This window comes from Falco biarmicus, chromosome 3 (genome assembly GCF_023638135.1).
Source record: "Falco biarmicus isolate bFalBia1 chromosome 3, bFalBia1.pri, whole genome shotgun sequence".
Classification (NCBI taxonomy): domain Eukaryota; kingdom Metazoa; phylum Chordata; class Aves; order Falconiformes; family Falconidae; genus Falco; species Falco biarmicus.
Genome location: NC_079290.1, coordinates 43,528,461 through 43,554,574, shown reverse-complemented (window position 1 = coordinate 43,554,574; position 26,114 = coordinate 43,528,461). Strand labels below are relative to the sequence as shown.

General features: G+C 37.1%; 1 protein-coding gene across 3 annotated transcripts in view; it reads right to left on the bottom strand.

Moving 5' to 3' along the window:
• Positions 1-587: 587 nt before the first annotated feature.
• PDE7A (phosphodiesterase 7A) overlaps positions 588-26,114 on the bottom strand; it is a 78,440-nt gene continuing 52,913 nt past the window's right edge. For 2 of the 3 annotated variants that reach the window (XM_056330337.1, XM_056330338.1), the window contains 10 exons: positions 16,737-16,888; positions 14,992-15,055; positions 12,570-12,665; positions 9,353-9,453; positions 7,395-7,526; positions 6,976-7,067; positions 6,125-6,269; positions 5,168-5,264; positions 4,072-4,152; positions 588-2,709 (listed from right to left, as the gene is read on the bottom strand). In XM_056330337.1, the coding sequence (XP_056186312.1) occupies positions 2,498-2,709; positions 4,072-4,152; positions 5,168-5,264; positions 6,125-6,269; positions 6,976-7,067; positions 7,395-7,526; positions 9,353-9,453; positions 12,570-12,665; positions 14,992-15,055; positions 16,737-16,888 (1,172 nt within the window). In that variant the 3' untranslated portion in view covers positions 588-2,497. The remainder of the gene's footprint in view (positions 2,710-4,071; positions 4,153-5,167; positions 5,265-6,124; positions 6,270-6,975; positions 7,068-7,394; positions 7,527-9,352; positions 9,454-12,569; positions 12,666-14,991; positions 15,056-16,736; positions 16,889-26,114) is intronic. The other variant, XM_056330339.1, reaches the window with a different exon arrangement.

The following is a 26,114-nucleotide window of genomic DNA, read 5'->3' as shown; positions in this document are numbered from 1 at the left end:
AGCAGATGACATCAAGATTGCAGCATGTTAAAGCATCACAGGTTGCTTATAAATATTAATTGGAATATTGCTATTTACATGTTTTTAAATTCATTAATTTTCATTTTCATTAAAATTACCTATTCAAATATGCTAATAGCCTGTAACAAGTAGCAGAATTTATATTGCTGTTGAGGCCCTAGCTTTAACCAAGTCACATTTTTAAAAAAATGTGAGTCACAGAAGACATGAGGAGATACTGGTTTTAGTGATTGTTTTGAAAATAGCTGCAGGCTTGGCATATGTTTTATTCAAAAATTGGGATGAATCAGTACTTTTCCACACTTAACCCTACAAACCTGTACAGGCCGTAAGGAAGCTTAGCTGCAGTTCTGTAGCGAGGTACAGCCGTTACCTCTGTGTTCTGACAGCTCCAACCACCACTGGCGCTGGCAAGTATCACCCTTGTGGAGACAACCTGTTGGAATAAGGCTTTTTTGTTACTGCAAATTATAACCAAGGCTCCTTACCCCATCTGATCCTTCTCTGTTGAAGTCAGACAACGGCAAGAACTTGCACTGACAGCAAAGGAAGGAAGTTCACGCACGTTCAAAAAAATGGTTTAATTATAAATTTATTTCTCTAAACATGGCCACTCTGAGATTAATGATACTACTCCAGGGAACATGAAAGAATAGTAAACAATTTTTAGAAGGGAAACAATTGGGGAAGTCGGGATTTGTTTTTCAAAACAGTAAAAGGCCAAGCTCCGAGAGGCAATAAATCTTGGCATACGAGGACTAGTATTTTCAAATCCAGAAGTTGGCTTAGTTTTACAGTGGAAGCTGACTGCAGCCTTAGCTACCTTCCCATAATGCTGGACTCAGTCATAACTTAAATGTACAGGAGCATGATGTGAAAAGATTTTTTTTTTATTAATTAAAAGTTAACAGCAACAGGCACATATTAAAATGAATATGGCAAAGCCTTTACAAATGGCTTTACGCTGAAGCTCTCTCCCAAAAATGGCTGTTGCAACAAACTGTAAACAGAATTAATAAACAGTCTTTTACAATAATAACAGGGAAATACAAATGAACTAAAAGAAAGCACCAGTTTCTCAAACTAGATTACAGTTGTGCTTACTGTACTTAAAACAATGTAAAACAAATTACAAAAATGGAATGTTTTAAGTTTAAAATTAGTCCTTTAATTTTGTCCTAAAAAACATTTTCTCCTTTTCCCATCAAATACCCATCAGTGGGTAATGTTTCAGTAGAGGGAGGAATACGTAAACAATGCACTTTTTTATTATTATTATTTTTCAAATCAAAAACAAATTTGGTCACTTAGCTTTGTGCATAGTTTAAGGCATCTGTAGCAATTTGTTACAGTTTCCTCCCCAGTGTGGCTGTTCATGAAATTGTCACATTCTAAAAGAATAAATTAAAAAAAAAAAGTTGCCGTTCAAACCCTTCCCTGTACCCTCCCGCCCTCCCCTATCCCAAACATACTCACACACCCACACATACACACACGCTGCAGCGAAAGGGGCATTTGTACCCTTGTTCTGAAGGACACGCTTCCCATCCCACTTTATTTCAGATTGGCAAATACCCTGAGCTGATTATGGTGTTTAGACATTCCACCTTTTTCTTGCATGTGCAGTTCAAGTGTACAATAGTGAAAACAACATGCGATGTTTCCACTGCAGAATCGCAATGCAGTTCGGACACTTCCCCCCCACCCCCACCCCTTCCCTTCCCAAATTCGGAAGTGTTTTCCGCCATTAAAAAATTGCATTCCCATATAGCACTGGAGTAAAGCTTGGCTGTGCTCTATGATGAATGCTCAGTTCCCAGTGCACAAACAAAATTATGGCAAATGGGAGGCTTTTCTGGCATCCAAAGAAACAAGAGCTGCGGTCTCAGATTTGATCTTTTTCTTTTAAAAAAGCAAAAAACCAAGTTAGTGGTTCCTTCACAGCCATGCGCAAAGGTTAAGTCTAGAACCAATAGTTTCAGAGTACATTTGTAAACATCAAGTCTTGCCAGAGGCAGCAGAGGATGGGCACTTCACATTTCCGTATTAAAACAGGGACTGAGTGGAAGGTATGCTTTGAACACATTTATGCAAGTCTTGCTGAATTCCGAGGAAGTGGAACAATCCATCTCAAGTCTTAGATTTGAAGACTGTATTCCAAATTCCACCAAAAAACCAAAGCCATGTGGCACGGTGAAGCTTTCGTACTGTTCCTCCAAGGCTCAGTCACTGCTGTGCTTTGCATATTCAAGGTTCCGAACGAAAACCAACTGAGGCGTATGCATATTGCTCTATGTTCAGATCTTGCAGTTAAAAAAAATTCTGGTTCAAATGGTCTGTGTCAAAGGAAAACTTGGAAATAAATAATGCTGGCATCATTTTACCATTTTACCAAAACCTTGGGCTGGCAAGTATCTCCTTTAATCCAACCATGCAGATACCAAGAGAAGAGGCAGTTTTGTCATGAAGATTGAGGTCAGGACAGTCGAGGTTCCTGAGGTAATATGTCTGAGTCCATTTCCTCAAAAGCGGGGTCAACGTCGTCACCACTGCCAGACTGTTCCCTCTGCACCCCCTTCCAGCTAGCCTTGTTCAGTCCCAGGTGGCCAAGCATTGTCTGTGACAGCCTGGTGTTTGAAAACCGGGCCCATTCCCCAAACAGAGGTTCCACTAAGTAGGTCATAAAACCTTCAAAAAAAGGCAAACAAACATCCAGGTGAAAAAAAAAAATAAACCAAATGGACGGACACCCACACCCCACCCCCCCCGATACTCCGATATTTTAAATAAAATTCAGTAGCAAAAGATAAACTGCATCAGACTACTCTTCTCCAACATGCACTTAAACATTCATTTCAGTATTTAGGGCATCTTTACAAAATAATCTCTCAAAATGCAAAAGATTTTACTAGTCACTCAAAAGAACAGCATTATATTGGATAACAAATTAACCTGTCTTTCACAACGATGACCAAATAAAGGAAAATACTGGAGAACATGGGGTGGGGGGAGAATCTAAACATCAGCAACTAATTACTTTAGAAAACCTACATTTCTAAAAGAAAGATTTCATGACAAAATATCCCACAGACAGTCTGAACTATACTACAGGAGGGGAATAAAAGGAAGGTATTCTTTTCACGATATTAAGTTGACTAAGAATACTTAAAAATGTAAGTGATAGAAATTTTTAAACAAAAAGGCCACAAAACATCAGCACACAAACATTTATATACGTATTTGTGTGTATGTGCAAGTGCACTTATTTATAGTGTCTATTTCCATGAACCAAAAAGTCAATTTAATTCTGTCAATTACAGAAATGTATGATTTTCTAACATTCTAAATTAAACGGTGCATCTGATTTAACAGATCAGGTTTTGTCTCTTAATTTAAAGCACCAGTTCGTACTGTGCTTGTGGTTAAATGTATCCTTTACTGTGTTTTTAACTGAGCCCCACTCAATCTACATAAGCAACTTTATTAAAAATAACTATAAAAAGTAACTTTACTATTTAAAATCCAATCCAGTTAGGATTAAAATCCAACAAGAACAACAATAAAAAAGGCCATTCACCATTCCCCATCAAATCTCTGCCCACTACCCTTCTTACGGCTGCATTTAAAAGGAACGCTAACATTCCAGAAAGCTTAACCCAGAGAGCTGGAGCCCTGTTGTGGCAACCTCGCTGCAAAAGGCACCCGAGATTGCACTGGCAAGGGCAATGAACATGCCTCCTCCCGAAGTGGCCACTTCAGGTGAGGAAAGTTCTGGGCAGCAGCACAAAAAGTCAGGAGCTGCTTCCCATGCTGTACCTGCTCTGTGAGGAAACAGAAGGGCTTCGGTCGCCAGGACTGCCAATGCAGCACCTTTCATGAACACTGAAACTCCTCAAATTCAAGGGAGGACTGTTACCAAGCACATTGAAAAAAAACGCTGCCACACATACACACAGAGCAGGTACAAGCTCTAGGAAATGTATCTAAAAGGTAGTGTTTTCAAATTGCATCCTGAAAGAAATCTACTACAATAAATTGAAATGCAGTTACCAATCTGAATGTTGGCAATAGTTTCCGTCTGTCGGTCACAAAGCGGACTCACACCCAAGTGATACTTCTTTTCAATATCTCCTACAGAAATAAAAGTATATTACAACTGTTAAGTCATCAAGTCCAGACCCAAATGGAGCGACCAAATACCAAGACTGGCAAGTTGTGGAAGTTGGTTAACAAGGACAGTATCCTGCAGTTGGTTGAATGCGTTTACTTCTCTCCCCCATCTCCCAAAAAACCCAAATAGGTCTCTCAGTGAGACTAACAGTACTTTGTATTTTTCATCAAAAAATAATGAAAGAAAAAACATAAAATCACAGGTTTCCTGAGCGACTAACATACTTCCTTGCAAAACCTCCTAGGCTGCCATAGAACGACAAATTAAAATCCCCGCCCTTAGCAATATGGAAGTGAACAGCTTCGCCTTCAGCAATTTCTCACCAAAGCCAATTTGTTGTTCTGCTTCCCTCTCACCTTTATCTAAGAGTAAGCTTCACATGATTATCACCAAATAAAGCAGCCTGTTCCCCATTTATCATATCCACACACAAATTAGCAAGTCTCAAGTCAGCTAAACTAGCCTTAAGAAACGAGAAGCATACTTTATTATTAAAACAATAGCAATGGAGAAAATTCACTCCATTTGTCAATTAAAAGCTTTATTAACTGCTTACGTAAGCAGCCTTAACTATGTGGTAATTAAAAATCTCCTCCCTAGCTCTTACCTGCTTACCAACAGGCCTCACGGCTAAAGTTTAAAAACTACAGATACATGATGAATATATTTCATAATTTATTGAAACCACTAGGTAAATTTAAAGTGAGCATATTTATTCATCTGAGGCACCTTTCAGGCTGATGGATCTATTGCACCAGCCATTCCAGGTTCAGATTCTAAGATTCTTTATTGGGTTTTCGTAACATCTACCTTTTGCAAGTACATCCCATGAAAGTAAAAAATTTCGCATACTGTACTGTAAATCTCTGTTAGCCCTAAATATAAATCCCTTTATTCGCCAGAAGCTATGACTCATGGTTGCTCTCTCCACAGTAAATACATTATGGACCAACAGATAGGTCTACCCGTACTTGCCTTGATGGAAGAACTCCTCTGTTACTTTTTCACTCCACTGCTTACTCAGTTCCCACGTCCGACATGGATTACAAATATCAGCACACTTCAAAGCCATCTAGTAAGTTAACACACAGTGTTAGATCACCTCTCCCTCCAACAGAAGCATCTGCAATTATTTATTTCCTGACAGCAGATTATTTTAAGTTTTGTGAATAACAAACCTACCTACTATTTGTGCTTCTCTCTAAAGTCACGTTCTATAATCGTATTTAAAAAATGCCCAGGGAACTATCAGATCTCATGATCATCTCTGAATAATATGGAAATTCAGTGAAGTCAAAGTATTTCAGTATATTAATAATATAATAATATTCAGTATATTCACTAGTACAGGAGACAACAATAAATACAGAAAAAGAAACATCAAAGTAAACAGCATTTTCCATTTCTGGCTCTGAAGGTCACGTTTTTAGTAATGGTTTGCATTCTGGTCTCATCTGTCCACTTTCTTCTATTATCCACAATATGAACCTAATAATAGGGATTTCTATAAACCGAAAGAGATTCTCAAGGCTTTTGTTTTGAAAGCTTGCTAAACCTCTCCCTAGCACAGCTGCAAACTGATTCACAACAGTATGCTTTCCCAAAATATGTTCTGACAAAGCATTTCACAGTTCTGAGACTGCACTGGAGTCATCAGAAGAACTAAGCCTTGTCTTGGAAACACATCTCTCCTTGCTGTAGCAGCTCTAAGTTATCAGACTTACCAAAACACGACATCACTCGGGAGAAGTGCTGAGAGCGGGGGATATTGAAGTAGAGGGAACAAACTTGTAATGAAACAAAATGACTAAAAATTATTTCTACTTCACTTTGAAAGGAGGAGATAGCCTGGCAGAAGTAGTATTTAGCATTTTAAGTAAACTACTTTTAACACTAAAATGATGTTTTAAAAAATATTACCAAAAAGATCACCTGTAAAATGAAGTGACGATGGTTTGCATTCTCCAGACATAGGTCTCCTCTATCCAAATGGGATCGAAACATGGACAGATACTCATTTTGCTGACTGATGTCTGTGGCAAGAATGAGATCACCTATCTGGCTTTCCATCAGCTGCCTGAAATCAGTGATACCACACATTCAAAGAGCATAACAATTAAGAACAACAGCCTTCACTAGAATTACGTCTTTTTATCACATTCATTCTTACACAAAAACAAGCTTTATAATCAGTGTTTTAACTGCACTGTTTCTTTTATTCGTTTTCCCTCTCTGAAAAATTCCTACAATATCCATAGAAATACCAGGATGTTTCATTGGCAGCTTTCAGGAAGACTAATAATTTTTCTTCTGTGCTGTTTTTTCCCCCATTTAAAAATGCACAAACTAATTGTTTAAAGCTTATTTCTTGTTAAAGGAGGTGAAAAGGGTCTGTTTCAAACTACAGTTGTGATGGCAGAATGGGAAAAGGCTGCCAAGTTTAATCTGAACGGGTGCTTGACTAGACGAATACACTTCTGCAGTGTGCTCACAGTAAATGTTATGTTCCGAATATCACATTGCACCATGAACTGCTCTACTCCAATAGCACAGTAACCAGGAACTCTTAAAATAGACAGTAATCTACATTTTGTATTCAGAACTGCCATGCAATAATTTAGTTTGTTTTGCAAGGCTGCCTTACTTAAGTAACAGTTTGCAAACATCTCATACTAATATATAAAAATAGTTTAGATATATTCTATGTATAGAATACACATATTCTGTGATTCTATACCTAGAATATAAATATTCTATGATACTATGATTTTGTGTGAACATACCTGTTTTCTAATGACATATGTGCAAATAAACCAGACTCTCTCAGCAATCCCACTGCTGATCTCCAGTGATGGTTCTCTAATACTGAGGTATTCTGTGAATGGAAAGGGTATTACAGGTATCAATTACTTTTTCTTAAACTGAATAGCTACATACTAAGAGCGGTACCAGACAGTTTTGATGTGTTTTGGGAATGGTGTTTTCCTTTCTTCTTTACTATTTTTTTTTTCCAAGGAGGTTAAAACTCACAAGTCCTGAATACTTTGTTAGTTTGCACAGGTTTTTTATCCCAGTGACAGGGAAGCAATGTCTGGATTGACACCCACCACTAACTAAACACATCACAATTTATACTCCTTTTCTGTACTCCTCAGGCATTCCCCAAACCTGGTTTTCACAAACAAACCAATTTTGTCCTTACCTTATACAAAGTTGCTAAGTAATGATTTGTTTTAATTAGGAAAGGTTGGTTAACGCCTGGGTGATCCAAATCATGTGTGGCAGCTGCTATTAAACTGAGCAGAACGTCCCATGGAGTTAAAGATTTGGAAAGCTGTAAGATAGTAACAACAAATGTAATTCTGTAAGCAATACAAGTATGCCCTCAGAAAAGGGCACAGATAACTATTAAAAAAGACAAAAAAGTGACAACAGCCAATAGAAACTCAGAGAAAATTTTAGTAACATAAAACTAATATTCCTCTGACTTCTCACAGTATTTCCCCCTCAAAAGCTACAAAATTTCAACAATGGTTTAAGCACTATTCTTACTTAATGGGAAGGTTCAGTCCTAAAAAATGCTGGCACACAAAACGCTCCTTTCTGGCTACTATTCCTAACCAGATCCTGTAAAAGCAGCAAATTCTTAAAATTAGCTCTCCATCTCATTTACCAAGCTTATCTGTATGTGTCAATTGTGCTTTAAATACTGACTACATTTTAAAAAACATAAAAACCTTTCATCTTAACAGGAAGAAAGCAATGCTCTGGAACACTTTAGAACTGTTCAGAATGGATTTCTACTCTTAGGCAAAATTGTATTTCAAAGTTGACCAGGAAAAGAACCAAATCTGCCAAAAAGAAATATTTTCAAGTATGTGCATGTAGATTAACTCATCATGAAACTGTATGGACTTATTTTCACTGCTCATAGCTGCTACTACTTTTGGTTGGAGGTCTGTGAGTTAAATTCAGTAATACAGTCTAGCTTGCGCTAAAACAGAGAGGACAGTTCTGCCCACAAATGCAGCAAACACCCTGCAAGTACAGAAGTTCGTATTTCCTGTTGCATTTGCCACATATCATGCCTCGCATGTTTATAAAGCACTTTGGTGCAACAGAACCAGTAGCTGTATACGTTACTAAAAATACGTCGTCTATACTTGTATCCGAAGCATTACAAAACTTCCATCACCGGTATTAAATATAAAATGCTCATAGCTTCCAAACTGCATGCATAAAAAAGCTCATCGTGTACAGCTCCGATTTGGCTCACTGCATCAACAATTGATCAGAGAGCAGCACTGAGAAACCGTGTGGGAAGAGCGGGCAAAGAACCTCTGAAAAACACCCATGGAGCCAGATCTTCTTTGTTGTTACCTCAGAAGCAGAATAAAGAGCTATTCTTTCCACGGGAATACCAGATGGGTGATAATCTGCATCAAGGCAGATAACTTGTCTCACCTAGCTAGAGAGGACTACAGTTCTCAATTTAATACAGAAGGACAGGATGTAGCCCTGAAATTGTCTAAGACATCACTTACAGCAGACTGCCAGCAGTCCAAGTAGTAAAAAACACTCAACTAGCTCAACTCCTTAAGGTCTGTCACACTGCCCTTTTTAAGAAAGGCCAAAGACAATTCCTGATGTCTTGCTATAAGGTGCCTCTAGCAGAAGCACACCATTCATTAACATCAGATGAGCAAAGCAAGCGTAACAGTAGTTTCTGGGGGGGGGGGGGGGGGGGGGGGAAACCACCAAACAAAACTACCCTACCCCAAGCAACACACACACAGGTTTGTTATTGTCAGCTCTGACTCAGGCTGCAATTCTATGTAAATGTCTCTGGGCACAGCACTATGTTAAACAGCTGCAATCTTAATTCCCTATTCTGGTTCAACACGAAATCACACAAAAGACAATGCCAGCTCGGAAGGGGAAAAAAGAAAAGCATAGTGCCAAGTGTGAACCCACAGCCTCAGCAACATGGGGAATCACTGCCTGACTTTTTGTGTTCAAGAGTGGGTTTTGCTGGGTTTTTAGGTTTGTTTGCTTTTAATTAAGAGTGCGTGTATGTGCATACACATATATTTATATATGTGCACACACACAAATACATGTATTTCTGCATGTGATGTAAAAGTGAGATCGCTCCCTTACCTTGGGCTCTTTTAAGTAACAGTGCATGGCCTGAGTCACATCAGCAGCATGAACTGCATTATGGTAAGGGTTTTGACTGTGATAATCTTCTTGAACCATAACTGCAGGAAAATAACAAATACCCAAAATCAAATAAAACAGCAAGGTTTCAAGTACCATTTTATATGCCCTTTTTAGGCACAGAAATATGCAATATCACAAGTTACATACGCGTAAAAGTGTCAAAGTCAATAAATTGTCAGCTGAACGACGACACAGATATAAAAGATTTTTATATGAAGAAACAGTATTTTCTAAAGAAAATCAACTACACGTAAAATCATCTCAGAGCAAAAATTAAACAACTTGAAATCAATATATAATCTGAGATACTTTGACTTTGAGAACTTCCCCGGAAAGGCTTCCTTGGTTAATTTAGCCTGCCTGAATGTTGAGGCAACCTGGAATACAAAATGAAGATAATACTATTTACCAAAGCATCAGGATGACCTTCATATCATGCCTCGAAAACAGACAGGATCAGAGGAATTAGGTATTGCTTTCCTGCCACATGAAGTGCTTTCCTTTCCCCTTCAGGAGAGTGGTCATGGAAAGCCACCTCTACATAGTTTAGGGATCTTCTCATACTTGTACTCAGGCAAATGTAAGCCTATACGCAATTTCGAAAAGAATCTCATTTAGATGATGGTCTGACTAACCACTCCTAGATTTAATTTTCCCTATTTAACTTCTTCCTTGCTCTCCTCCATCTTCCTGGTTGTCTAAACATTATAGGTAGAATACTTTAAAGGGCATCAACATTAGCTCAAGTATGTAGAGTGAAAGAACTATAATGTTAAAAAAGATGTAGGGGGAGAAGATCTGAAGCACAGCAATCAAACTATATTCTAAAGTTTTGCCTGACATGACACATCAGCTCTTTCAAGCAAACCTCAAAAGAGCATTTTCCTGGCTGACTACAGTCTGTCAATCCCATTCAAACAACTATACTCACAACCTCTTTTTCTACTCAGTTTACAATCCAGTACCCTCCACCAGGCAACTGTGACTGTAATGCTACAGCATAACTGCCATGGCATTTGTGAAGAGCTGTGGTGCATGAAAAGTTAAAATACTGTAACCATCATGGAATCTAAATAGTTCTCAATGCACAGCTGACATCTCATGTGGAAAATAATGAAAATAAGCATCTTTGGGCTCTATGAACCTGCAGTAGAACTCCCTTTCACCTATTCCTCACATCCAGTGCATGAACGAGGATTTCCTTGGCTTACTCAATTTTTTTGTGGCTTCGTAGGCTGGTCCAGCTACCTGAAGTCTGGAATTTTCTTGATTTATTTATTTTAATAAAGCAGACCCAGGAAATATTTTGATCACTCTGCCAGAACCAGAATGGAACAACCCCATGTTTCCAGGAACGCACTGTTTAGTATCTTCTCTCTCCCTGTTCAGGTCTGGAATAAGGAATTGAAAACACACAGTAGGAAGAGACAGATCTCCAAGTAACCTTTGGAAATCACAGGAAGACTCTGTATGTGTATAAACAAACATATATATATATATACACACACACATATGTGAGATTTTATATATATATATATATATATATATATACACACACACAAAAATAAATGGCTAAAATGAGATTTCTCTCCTTAAAAATATTCCAGTAAGTTCTCAAAAAAGTGAATTTTGTGTGGCACTATGGACCACTTGAGCTTTCCTAGTTTTCTGGAATTTGATCTTCAGATTACTTTGGATTAGGGTATAAGAGGTAGCAAAAGAAAAGAATTAATTTGGTTTATGCTAAGAAGCTGTATTTGGAAGAAAGGTTCCTTGATTGGACAGACGGGCTAGGACAGAGCTAAGAAATGTTCTTCTCACTGCTAGTAAGGCATTAATGAAAAGGGAAAGGGTGGTGAATTGCAAAGCCAAAATAAAATTTTGCCTTCTTCCAGGTCTAATCTAACTTTAGTGACTTATGTCTTTGAGTAGCCACATGTAGTTAAGAGTACCATTATCTTTTGATAATTGATTAACTAATTCAGTCATTCGTAACTGGTCTTTCATTCATTTCAAGTACTGCCATGTGCTAAATCTCAACTAACCAGGAAATAAGCATGAAGGGAAAGACAAAACACTCAGTTACAGCTTGAGTAGCCAAAGACCAGATTTCTGTAATTATTTGCTTCACATTCCAATGCATCAGGTATCAGCAAGGTCAGCCAATCTACCTCTTTGAAACTGGAAAGAATTGAGACCACTTTAAAACAACACGAAATGCAAGACAGAACTGAAATTTTTTAAAGCTGAAGGAGAACTAAATGATGAAAACAAAAACATTCCTCTATTTGAAAGGGGAGAAAGGCCTTCCAAATGCGATTTCTCCTGTTAAATGGCAAGCTTTGTAACCACAAAATTGTTTCCTCTGAAACTGTGACAGCCTGGTAACAGGAACTAGAAACTTGTTGCTCCTGCTCAGTTAAAAAAAAAAAAAAAAAGCTTCCCAGTCCACAAAATTAAAGGTTCTGTCACACAAGAACCAAAGGAAGGAAATCTCACACCAGCATCTGTGCCTACAGTACAGGGATGCAGAAAGACAGCTCTTTCAGCTGTTAAGTGTAAGTACCATTTGGTTTGAATATTATGCATCATATTTACAGCTCTTTCTGTTGAAGCATTCCAGTGCCATGGGCCCAAACATTCAAGCAAAATTGCTGTGCACTCTGTCTATACGTCCACAGTACAGTGCTTATTTGTAGGAGAGTTTGAGCAAGCAAGGGATAGCATCAAATTGACACCATTAAATATGGTCAAGCTGGCATGTTCAACACAGGAAACTATATCATGAACTTCAGAAATTAAGAATAAAACAGAACTGAAAATCAAAACAAAGAAAAGAGCTGTCTAGCCTTTCCCAATAAAAATGTCATGCAGTCTCACATATATTCCCGATTATTTAGATTTAATAAATACAATACATCATCTGCTACAAAAATACTAAACTTGTTAATACTTGCTTGGATTTAACATGGAGATTTCCATATTCATAGAAACTTTGAGAGATTTTTTCAATCAGTATAATTTAAATCACTGCACAATCTTGACTGCATCAGTACTCTTCAAACCTTATTGCTAAACTCTAACCAGCACTTCAGTTAAGGTATAAAAATGCGGATAAACAGCAATATTCATCATAATAAAAAGCTGTATTTACCCAAAAATCTACGAAGTTTCATCGTATCTAACTGGAAGTGTTCAATTAGTCCATGAAGATTAAACAGATGAAAGGTTAAGCTGACTAGACTGTTTCCTAAAAATAAGATGAAAATACTAATTCATTGGAAGCCATAAAATCAGTGACACTTTCATAAGAAATCTATTATTTCAAACAAATTGGTCACAAAAATAATACAAGCAAATTTCACTACACCAATTTATGATAAATATTTAAATCTTACTGCACGACAAGATTCATTAGCTATCTCCGCTAGTAATCACCAGTGGTTTTGCATAATTATAATGCATTCACCAATTGTCCACTGTCAACTGATAGGAGGAAAATGTTACTGAACATTAAAAAAGGAACAGGTTTCACAACATGCAAACCTGTTACAATGGCATTCAATTTTATAAATATCATGGTGGAACATATCACAGACAGACATACAGCTTAAAACCAAACACAAAAACAATCAGGTGAAGAAAAAAGCTAACCAACACTATCAATTAGCATACATTGTATGTATGCTCTCATTTTCATGTATTTTGCTAAACTACTCCTTATTTCACCCAGAATGCAAAGAAAAAGCTTGAAGTTTTTCTAGAAAATGTATACTGTTACAAGCTTACAATATACTTCACCTACTTATAGCTATAATATTATAATCTCTTGCAGTGGTAAAACAACTAAGAGGCAGAAATACTCTGCAAATGTTTACTTGAAACAGCTTGCCTGTTACTTGCTCTGCAAACAATAGGTACTGGCAGATAACTTTCCATACACTGACTGACAATCTTCATTTAGCAGGAATTAAAGAACCTAGCACAGACAGAAACTGAAGTACAAAAGGACAAAAATTTCTGCTAAATCTAGCTTATTACTAGGGTTAACATATTTACATGTACATGCCACTTCCTCACAATAAGATACACAATTCTTTGAACAACATTTACTGAGTAATTTGTTTCTTACAGGCTTGTCCAGGGCAGCTCATCAAGCAGAGTATTTTATGTACAGCATTTTCCCCTTACAAATTTCCAAGAGCTAAACTGCCTGTTCAAAATGTCCTCCCAAAATGACAAAATACCAGCAAATCAGCTGGTATAGGAAGGCTACCACAATAGAAGCTGTTCTGGTATTATCTAAAATTTATTTGAAAAAAGCATATTTAAGAGGTAGATAAGGCCTCTTATAAAAAGATTATTTCAGATTACTCCAATCTGATAAACTAATCCAAAATAAACTATGCTTACAAAGAAGTTAACTTTGCACACATAGTTTTTTCTCAATTCAGTTATCTAATCCAAAGTTTATAATTAGCTATATAAATGTTCTCTTTAAAAATCCTCATTGTTTTCATTTTTTCTATCCATTTTCTCTATTAAATCAAACTCTGAGGATACTACTTTTACACTAGATTAAGCCAAGCATCTCTTCAACAAAACAGGAGAAAATTATCTTTTGACATCACATTTTCCTTTCTGAACTTCATTTCTCTTTCTGCCAACTTTAAACACTCCAACTGCATCTCTGCTACCAACTCCATTTGACTGATGTAAAACCTGCAAGTGCTGCCCTCTGTTCACTTTCCACACTGGCACAAATGTCACCATGATGCTGGACTGACTCACCTCCTCTTTCCATTCTATTCAAAACTCAGCTTCCATTCCTGTGATTATAATATGAAACTTCACTCTGCCCACTGCAGCAGCCCTCCCTCCTCCTTTCCAGCACATTTACACATCTTTTTTCTAACTGCCTGTCCCTAACTTAAACTATACTTTTTTTTTTTAATCAACTACTTATGTAGTTACCTGTTTGTAATGGGTGCACAAAACTAACCACAGTATTCCCTTCCTTTTTGTGTTTTGTAGAAGCTATGCATATGGCAGCTTCTGTCTGCTCAACTTCTAACTCTCTAGGTATTCTATTCTATGTCGTAATTATAATGCATTCATACCAACATGCCTTCTTATTGCACTATGAAGTAACAGAACTGTTTTATCTAATATTAAATTTATCAGAAAAATACTTGTTCAACATAAATGACCATTTAGACACAACATAAATTACCAGCACTCCATAATTTAAAAAAAAAAAAAAAAAAAGACTGTTAGCAAAATTATTTGGTAATTTCTATCCAATTACTTCTTCAAATTACTGAGAGAGAATAGCAACCTACAAAGTACAAGAATGGCCTCTTCTACAAATCAATTATTATTATCAGTACTGACAGTAATGGCATTTTAACAGAGTGATCAGGCAAACTAGAACTTCGATTAAAGACTATTAAATCAAAAGTACTACCTGAGGAAACTTGTGCTTTTTAGTGAACAAGCAATCACATACCGCAACATAAATGCAATAGTTAAGTTATGCAAAGAGATCAAACACAAAATATCAAAAGTAAACTCACCATTTGTCAGTCTATCAAAAAGAAAAATATCAAAATTCCAGTTTCCAACCTTCTCCAGCATACACTGAAAGGAAACACAAAAGCTGTCAATTTTTTCTCAGTATGCGCCTATTTTCCTGTAGCCCAGAGGACTATTTAAGATTTCAGAGACAGATGAAAGTCTTAGGATTTCTACAGACAAAAACAGTATTAAAAGAATAATTAAATTTGTCTGATAACTGAAAACTTTAATACATGTTACAAATTAAAAAACTGGAAAAAATGATAAGTGCCTTGACAGAACTGGTTGCAGATTTTCCTTTCATCCTTTAGTCAATTTCTTAAAAGAACTAAGACATAATTTAAAACAATTAGGTTAAAACCAGAAACAGTATGACAGAATGACTCTGTATTCAGACTTCTTCCACTTTTAACTTTTGCAATGAGCTAGTAAATTAATCTCTGTGTAGTCTTTCATCTTGTTTTCTCTCTTTCCCCTGTTGTTTATAGGAGAAATAGTATCTAGATGCTTTACTAGACATATGAGCTTTTTTTAAGAAACTTTTGACTTTCTACCTGAATTTGCACTTCTTCACAGCTGCTCCACGTGAACTGTTCTTCCAGCAACAGGGATAAACAAGAACAGCAAACAGCACTGGAGGCCTCAACAGAGTTCAGCAGTCACAATCTTTGCCTCCCCTACCACTATCACAAAGACCTGTCCAGCACATTTTACAGCAAATACTTGCCTTCTCCTATTCTCATTAGGTTGGTAGAGCTGTTTTGTGATCCAATTACATATTCTAGCTTTTCTTTACCAGCCACTAAAACTCCACTACCAGAACAAACAAGAGCATTAAGAAGGTCTTTTTACTATTAAATTACATGTACATTTTTAAAATCCATCCTCCAGGTTATCAGATTCTTCCTACAGCGCAGCCTGATCATGTTCAGCATGGACACAATCATTGTATTACAAGTGTATTCCTCTTCTGCATCAAGATAACAAACAAAAAGCACTACATGCAATCAGTGAGACAACAGCGCCTTTGGGATCTTGAATAACCTAAATAATCTTTGTCTGCTCACTCCCCTCTTCAGCACCATGCACCCTCCGTCCCCAGTACACTAGCCTTTCATCCAACTAACTGTTCCCTTAGAACTGCCCATCATTCCAGCACTTGCTCTCCCTGCTTTACTGCAGCACAGGCGTATTATAGCTATCGCCCTTTTCTCTTCTAGGATTGCCTACCAGAGAAAAAGTTGGTTTGGTATAATAATATTCTGATAAATCCATTTACTGCATATTATTGAGTTTTCACTTGGTAGGTACTCACTCTTCCCCATTTTCAGTAGTGAGGTTAGACTAAAAATGAAAAGAAATGAAGCAGGGGTTGTGGTGTGTAGACCCAGTTGTCCAAATTGTTCCATTACATTTCTTAGATACATTTTCCTTTCCTTGTTATCTTCAGTTATGAAAAGTGCATCTTGTATTCATTAGTTATTAAAGAACCTACACCAGCCACATAAGCTCTAAAAATCATTCCAGTAAACTTGTGGGTAGTAAAGGAGTCTGTTAGAAACCATGTAATTTTGGCTGAACTTATTAAGACAAATACATATATGTACACACAGGGAAAAACACATACATATATATAAAGAATATGTGCTTAAAATTTGTATTTGTTTGCACTTTTAACATGAGATAGTTATATATTAGCAAACATTTTTTAAAAACATACTTAAACAAAAATCAAGCAACCAACCTTTGCTTGTCCATTATAATCATCATCTAAAATGTTTGAAGAATTTGGAACAGTGATACCACGGAAAAACCGGGAAGATCTCAGGTATCGCTGGAAACTAAGCAACCTTCTCACATTTCTCGCAGACACAGACACCTCGATTTCAGAATTTGCTACAAAAAACAAGAAAATAAACACTCTCTCTAAAAAACCTTTACCGAAAAGAAAACTGTTCAAGAAAGTCTGGTACAACAAGGGCAACGCAATTTTTTTGCGTATCAAATGTTTCTCCAAAAAACCCCATATTTTTATTAAGAGTAAGTAAAGAGACATGGCTTAGAAAAGAAAGTTTTCCTTGTAAGTACCCTGTAAAGAAAAACAAATATTTAAATCACAGCTGAGACTTATCTTTTTAAGGAACTCTGTTATTGAAAGGACAAAAATATTATGGAAATTGTGTAAACACACACACAGTACTGCAAACAATTTCTTTTTGGAAAACTGCTCTCATGTGCACACATCAAATCCATGTCCCTAGCAAATCACATAAGATATGTATGCCAGCAAGAGAATATTAATAATTGTGTGTTGATACAGCAATTACAAGTAGGTTTTGAGTACACAAGTAGCCTTTACATATACTTTAAAGCTCAGAAATTCTCCTAACTTTACTGGCAAAGTTTTGAAACAAGTGATTTTGGTGCTTTTGCAGATAATTATGCTCAGAGCCTCTCCTGTGCCAAACAAGCACCACGTTTATTTTCACAGCATATGTAATTCCCTTTCCCAGTACAGTGCAAACAATACAGAAAATAGATTTAATCTGTTTTCAAAGATTAATCCAAATACTTTTGCTTTACTCTTCTTAGGTTACCTGGTTTATTCAAATGACTGATGCTAGCTTATATTCAATTCCACTTGATATGATTAAAGTGTCTTAGAAACCTAAAGATCAAACTATACATAGCTACAGTTTCTTTGCAACGGGCCTGGTAATTCAATTCTGAAATATATAAAGCCAAACTTAGCCTTTAGGTTCTTTTCAGCAGTTTTATATAACCAATGAACAGTCAAAAATCTTCATATTCCCTTATTATGCCCAAAATTACTTCAGTTTAAAAAAAAAAGAGAAAAAGAAAGAAAGATAAGTAAGCAAGTCAATGCAAACATGCTCTTCTCCAAAAACATAGATCCTCAAAACCAACATGAGTCCAACTCTGTAGTATAGACCTTATGCCCTCCCAAGAACAAGGCACACTAGAAACTGGTGAAGTAAGTTCTTAAAGTCAGTCTAAAATACTGTACAGGGGAAGGTGTGGCCTTAACAACCTCAGTTAAAAACCTCAGTGACTTCTAGTGAAAGCAGTTATCTACGTAAGATAAATCTTTGTCCATATAAACTCTTCTCCCTGCAGAAGTTTCAACGTATTTTCTGTTCTAAAGTAACTTGTTAATATATAATTTCCAATCTACATTAATGAAACTCCTCTGAACAGAATTGACAAAGGCACGAACATACAGTATCTAATCAAATGCAGCAGCATTTCACATCAACAGTCTGCGCTAACAGACGTTAAATTGACAAAACCTGAACATTCTTTCGGACATGCCTGAAATACTCCATCAAGACACTGAAGTTCCCATCAAAGGTCTAACACAGACAACTTCACATGAAAAATCCTTCTTCAAGCCATCACAATGAAGGCCAAGGGCACTTCCTCTGAAGACACTGGTACCCATGTGCCCCAGTTACGCAAGCAGTTGTACTACATATGATAAAGGCTGCTTATAAAGCAACATTCACATGTACAGCAGGCAAATAAATAGATTCTGTCATACTGCACTACTCTACCAATATTTCTAACCACATTAACATGGGGTTACAGTCCGAGTACTGCCAGCCTGTGGAACAGAGAAGCGGGACGCCACAAAGCTACTCCAGGGCATGGGCTTCAGCTAAGTTTTCCCCCCTCCCCAATCTTCATTTAGTTCCTTAAACCCCAAATTTCAGAACAGAAGTCATCAGGTTGGAAATAATAAAATGTCCACGGTCACATACAAAATCCAGGAACTCCACTAAATCTCAATGAAACGAAACATTAAGTAGGAGAAACCAGCACTCTTCTGGAAGTACAGATAATTTTCTTGATCATAAGTACTCTTTTACAGATCTATAGTTAACAAAAACCTACTTTTTTGCTGTCACAGATGCCACATCTTTGACAGAACAGTATCACATAGGTAATACAAGGAAAACAAGTTTCTGTCAGCAAAAGGCACTACAGAACAGCTATGCAATAATTCAGCAGCATAGGCCTGCGTTCCACCTATATTTGCGTTCATAAGTCATTTGCGGGGGGGTGGTGCATATATTTTTGCTTCAGTATTTTTTTCTGATGATAATGTGGGTACAGAGGCAAATGAATTACTCAGTTTTCTGTGAAGCTGAACAGTCATTACTCTGCAATATGCTATTGAGACATTAATCTTAAAAATATTTTTAAATTCTCTATAAATTATCATCCATTTGTATAGTTCATAAACTGCTACTCTTACACATCAATCCTACTTTTTCTCCCTCATTTAAAAAGAAAGAAGAAAAAAAAAGAAAAGATCACTGATCCAGCTCACGTAATTCAAACAAACAACAAAACCCACTTCATTTCAGCCTTCTTTGTAGCAATGCTGCTATTACAGAATCACACAACAGCTGAGGCAGGGAAGGATCTCTGGAGGTCATGTGGTCCAACTCCTCTACTCAGGCAGGGCCATCTAGACCACACGGCCCAGGACCATGTCCAGGTGATTTCTGAATACCTCCAGGGACAGAGACTCCACAACTCCACTGGGCAACTGATGCCACCGCTCAGTCACCCTCACAGTGAAAAAGTGTTCCCTGATGTTCACGGGGAACAACCTGTGTTTCAGTTTGTGCCGGTCGCCTCTGGTCCTGCACTGGAGACTGGCTCCATCCTCTTCGTTCCCTCCCTTCAGGAATTTACACATATAGATAAGATCTGAGCCTTCTTACCTGCTGGCTGAACAGTCCCAGCTCTCTCAGCCTTTCCTCATCAGCCCTTTAATTATCTTCCTGACCCTTTATTGGACTCTCTCCAGTATGCCCATCTCTCTTGTGTACTGGGGAGCCCGGAGCTGGACACAGCACTCGAGGTGTGGCCTCACCAGTGCTGAGCAGAGGAGCAGGATCACCTCCCTCACCTGCTGGCAGCCCTTCTCCTAATGCGACCCAGGATGCCATTCACCACCTTGGCTGCAAGGGTATGTTGCTGGCTAATGTTGAACTTCGCGTCTGCCAGGACCCCCAGGGCCTTTTCAGCCAAGCTGCTTTCCAGCTGGTCAGCCCCCAGCCGGTGCTGGTTCCTCCCCAGGGGCAGGGCATTGCACTTCCCCTTGAACTATCATTTATTGCACCTGTATAGCCCAGGTTAGGTAATAACAGCTTGACCAAATGTCTTATCATTTGGATCTGCAATGGTAAGAATCACTTCCAAATGAGAAAAGAGATCTGGAGCCCTACCAGCCCTCTACAGTTCCAGAACACCTAATTCAGGGGGACTCCAGCAACCCAAAAAGTAAATTGTTCTCTCTCTTTAACAGCTAAAGATTTGCTACAGGACAATTCAGAATAGGTGAGTCAGATGTGGAGGTTTGACAGGTAATTAATTTAAAAGGGAGGCTAAAAAAGAAAATTGCTAGCTTTCGGTGGCAGGGGAGGGGGGGAGCGGGGGACGACACCAAAAAGATAGGTTCTTCAGCTTCAGGAGCACTGATAGCACCCATGCTTGCAGTTTACTTTTCCCCACAGATAAATTATTATGAAGGATACAAAAATAAACTGCTTTATGGTTCTGGCAGACAAGCAAAGACAAGTTCATGGGAAGGACTGGTAAACTGAAAGACATAGTTGTGCAATGGAAACCTGGTTTCTCCCTCCTGGAACAAGAGGAAAACTCATTCCCTTTATAATGCATGATTAATATGAGAATGTCAGCCTACCCTCTTCTGTCATGAGTCACAAAATGAGATACTAATTTCAGACACCCTACCAAAGTAAGGTTCAATAACGTACTTATGATGGAAAGAACAAGGTGAAGAGCAAAAAGAACATCACATTTGCTCAAGAAAAAGCATGCTGCAAAACCATTCCTCCTCCCAGCCCAGATGTCCTTCATTTGATTTGGAGCTTTCAGTGTCCTAAATGCTGTTCTAATAACCAACAGTGACCATTTGCTCTTAAGTGATAAGGACAGTTTAAGGACAAATTAGAATGAGAAAATAAATGTATGTGTCATTTACAGCCTTGAGAACTGAAACAGAACGAAAGCAAAATCAGTATGCTGGGCATGTTAAGAAGGAATCTACAGCATTCAGAAGTACCTTCGATGCAAGGAACCAGAAGACTCAAATTATAGACCTTTGTGCCTAATCAACAGCAGCTCTATGACATTCTTCTTCCCTTCTTAACTCTTCATGCCCTACTTTAACTTCAAATATCACCCAAGATATTTATTACTTCCAAGTTATTTTTTCATTAAAATGATCATATTCTTGTTTCTAAGCATCTTATGTGAGATGCTGGTATAATAAAAAATGCCTTTCTCTAAAAGAAAAAAGGAATAATTCTGTTTAGTAACATCAGTTATTTTGCTAGTGTTATGCACATACACCAAGAAAATAAAGCAAGTTGCCTTCATGCAACAGATTTCATCTGTATTCCAAGACACTTATTTTAATCTCTCTTCCCACTCCCAATCTTGTGTTGTACTTCATGAAAATCTAAAAAAAATAATTTATCATATTTCACAGTGATATTAAATATTTTTCTCATACTGAAATAAAACCACAAAGTAAGTACAGAAGAGACCAGTGACAATCACTTACAAAATCATAATATACTGATGTATTTATTCACAGAATTTTTGCATCTTCCATACAGTAAGGACAGGCAACAAAAGGAAGAATGACAACTTAATTATGGTTTGGTTTATTTTTTTATTAATAGAAACTTTATATCCTAGCAAAATGCTTCAACTTTATTTTAATGCAAAAGACGACGACTCACACCCTCTGATAGAGTCCTGGTCGAAACAAGGCTATCCAGCATAGGAGCTATACCTCCATTTCTTCCCTGCTGCGGGCCCAGAAGGTAAACAGGAAATCATCATGATAAAAATAATTGAATTTTACTATTACTAATAGAAAGAGCTTAACTAAGGATCTCAGGTATCACTGCCACTAACAAAAAGGAATTTTAAAAAAATATTTGAGAGGATGGATCTTTCTTATGTTTGAACATGAAAGCTGAAATGTAAGGTGTGTAGGGCCACCAGACGAGTTTTTTTCCTAAAAAAATCATGGAAACCTCTTATTTCTTGGAATTTATCTCTCACAATTCTTCCATATTAAACCCAACTACACATTAATAATTTTTACGTAACAGATACTATCACCAAACCTGACAATATCTGAAGTTTTTCACTACCTGTAAATAAGTTTGAAAGAAAATTCAATTTCACAAGCCAATTATAATTGTATTTCTAAGGCCTGCCAGAACACAAATGATTTTCTATTTGTGAGTAATTGTTAAGTATTGTCTAGGATTTCACACCACTAGAGGGACCCATAAGCATTCCAATGTCACATCTATTCCCATTAAACCATTAAGAAACTGATTAGATCCATGTAGATTTAAAAAAAAAAAATGTTTTAAGTCCTGTTATTTAGCTTCCTAAACTTCCCACTCATGATTTGCATTCTAAAGTACTTTTAAGACATTTATATACATAAAGCTATCTATAAAGCTATGATTTCCTTTGGAAGATACAAATTTAGCAAGGATTTTAAAATTACATATGAAGACTACTGGTGTCTAAATCACCTCATTATACTTCCTGGCTTCTTTAGAACCATTCTGAAGCCCTGTGTAGCATCACTGTAAGACACTCTAGCCTGCCTTTTGCTTAAAAGAAAGAAAAAAAAAAATCAAGCCAGACTGTTTTTAATGTATCATGTACATGTATTTACATAGACATTCATAATTTTTTTTCCAAATAATGATCACCAGAAAATATTATGTGGATTAAGGATCAGTTAAACATGGCTTTGAAAGCGTCTTCTGACTGACTGGAATCAGAAAAAATTGTTAAGTTTCAAGGAACTCTGGTAGAACCATAGAATCATTTAGGTTGGAAAAGACCTTTAAGGTCATTGAGTCCAACCGTATCACAGCTCTCAAGAAAAACTCCAGTATTCAGCAGATCCTCTCTGATGGAGGGAGGGCAGCTGCTAGGCATCACTAGCACCAAAGATAACTCCTGAAGGATCTTACAGACTGAAATACTGCCTTAGCGAAGCATAGGGCCACAGAACAGTAGAATAATTCAGGTTGAAAGGGACAGAAGAGAGTTCTAAAAGTCCTTTGATCCAATTCTCTGCTCAAAGCAGAGCTAACTTGAGAGAAATTACTTAAAGTGCAGGAATTACGCTACTTCAGCATGAATTAAATGCAAGTTCTCCAGTTGCACTAAGCCATTACACAGCAGCAAAAGTACACAGAAAACACTGTGAAAAGGTGCCTAAAGGAAAACCCTTGAATTTTGGCTCCTCTTCTGTAAACATCTCAGGAAGGATATAAAATTAAGTAAATTGAACAATGTCATTCCTGTGCTGGACTGCATAACATTCTGCAGTTATTTTAGGACTACGAAGCAGTATATACAAGGTATATTCCTTCCCTACCGGTTCACTGAATCATAACCCCAGCCATCCTGTGCTTGTGCACTTATATAATCAGAATATGCATATATCCTTTAGAAAAATGGGTTACACTGTGTTAATTAATTTGCTGATGCTCCTGAAGAACAACTATACAATACATGATGGTTCAGCTCTCTTCCCAAAAGAAAGATAATATATTCCAAAACATCACCAAATCCTTTTCTTGAAGTCTTCCAAGAAAACACCATTCTCTGGTGTTCTAGAAATCTTCAGTTCTAAAAAAGAACCATTAAGTAATCTATTTTGGCTATTTTTCACCCCCAGAAATGAAAGAATTCAGAAGTAACACATTATGGTTGACAGAAAAAGAATATCACTTAAGAGTCTCTTATGACTTAACATCACTTATGACTATTAGGACAAAAGTCAAACTGGGACCAGAGATGAAAACAAAAGAATTCTCACATACTTTATCCTACAATGTGGCTGTGTCTAAGGTCAAACTTACCTCAGCAATAGAGTGAGTTGTACCAGTGCAAGGCTCCAGAGCACACACGCTGTTTTACAGAGATTTGAAAAGAAGAAATTGTAGGTAAAACAACAATCTAAGACAGCAAAAGGGGGGGGGGGGGGGGGGGGGGGGGGGGGATAAGAAAGAAAAAAAAAAAAGAAAATCTGTCCTATATTCTCAGTTGGAAGCTCTTACCCTGAAATCTTCCTTAACCAAAGTCACTTCAGGCTCACTTTTCACTTCAAGTTTATAATCACTGTTTTCTTTTGGCCAAAGCTGTACGTCCTAAAGGACATTTTCTGTGACTTCCCCTTGTGTGACTGCATACTCCACACTCAAAGTCAAAATTTCTCTCGCATTGAGGGAAACTATTTACTTGAATAACCTGGATTGTGAATAACTAGGTCACAATTTCAGAATGCATCCTTCACAGAGAGGCAGCTTTTAGAGAAATCTCTGGAGTACAAGCTTTTCACTCTTCAGTGCTGGTATTTTCACAGGGAAACAAATACTTCATTCAACCTATGACCACACAGAAATCTTCTTGCATGACTTCATTGTGAAACTCGCCCTTCTTCACAATAGACTGTTGAACAAGACAATTACTCTTAACCAGATTCAGCTAGGTAATTCCTCATTTTCTTGAAACAAAAAAGGGCATTCAGCTTCATCTGGACTATGCTCATTTTATTGCAACCTCTAGATAGCATTGTTAAAAGTGTGATCAGGTGCTTTTACACAAAGATTTCCAAAACTGTTTAAGGCAATCAATGTGGATTTGAACTCTTCTCTCTTCTTTGACTTCTGGCCTCTTACCCAAGGGAAGTCTAAATTCACTGTCCAAAGTAAACTTTTTCCAATGATTTGTGAGCAAAAAAATGGAAAGTTCAAAACAACATTGTTAATAGTAGATGCTGATATCTTTGCCACATCTCAAAATTAGCATTTAAATGTTCTGTGAACTGCAATTTCCACATAAACAGTCTGAATGTTTACCAAAGAAACTCTGGAACTTACTTACCTGTTTGCACTCTTAAAAGAAGAGAATTAGGTTTATCCATCACCTATAAAAGTCACTTGAACTCTTCTTTTATTTCCTTTCCCTACTAAAAAGCCTCCATATACAACTAAGGAAAAGAACCATCTAAGTCTCAATGAAGTTTTGAAGTTCCCATCACATCATCTTCTCTCCTATGTGAAGCACTTTAGTGTATGCAAGCATCATTTTGATTCAAAATTGAGTCATTACTAAATGTTTACAGAAACATACAAAATAACTCAAAAAGCCCTTTCTTCTAAGATATCTTAACTCAGACATGACATATTTCAGTTATCTATGAAACACAAAATAGAGCCACGCATGTTGGCAAGATCACCATCTCTCCACAGAAGCATGCTCAGACTAACACAAGAGACTCCCAAAAACCTTTTAACAAGATCTTATCTATTCTGGTGCAGATACAACAGGAAAAGCAAGAAGAAAGAATGTTTCCCCTCCACAAAACTGAAGTATTTGGTTTTTATCAGGTTCTTCCAGACTACATGCAATAACTGTTTCCTAAAAAGGAAGTTTGAAAGCATTAATTTAAGCTGTATCTGCATAAGACACTTCCCAGTATTTTTGCAGTTACCTTAATTATTCATTTCAGCTTCACTTAATTCACTTCGGCTTCACTTCCTCACTATAATATACTATACACATCACCGAGCACATTCACCAACTTCTTATATTTTCTTCTTTTTTTTAACCAGGTGAAACAGTGATTGGGTTACATTATATATTATTTTGTTTGAGCATGCCAGAAAACCCTCACAAACATAATAAAAGTTTAAGTGTATACGTGTGTTTATATATACACACATACAGACACATGCATATAAAAAACAATAGACATTAACTACTTCTCAATAGCAAGAAAACAAAACTAAAAATTTTATTATTGCTTTGCTATTTTGGAGAAAGGGAGTATTTTTATATTGTCATTTACCAATTCTTCTACCAAGGATTTTGTTTTGCATTAGTTTTTATCAACGTGTTCTGCCAACACTGCAGACTGAATTACTATCCATGTCTTCAGTAATGTAAAAAAAATTAAAAAGTAATGACACTAACTGTAGTCTATTTGTAAACCAGCAACAAGAGTAGTTAC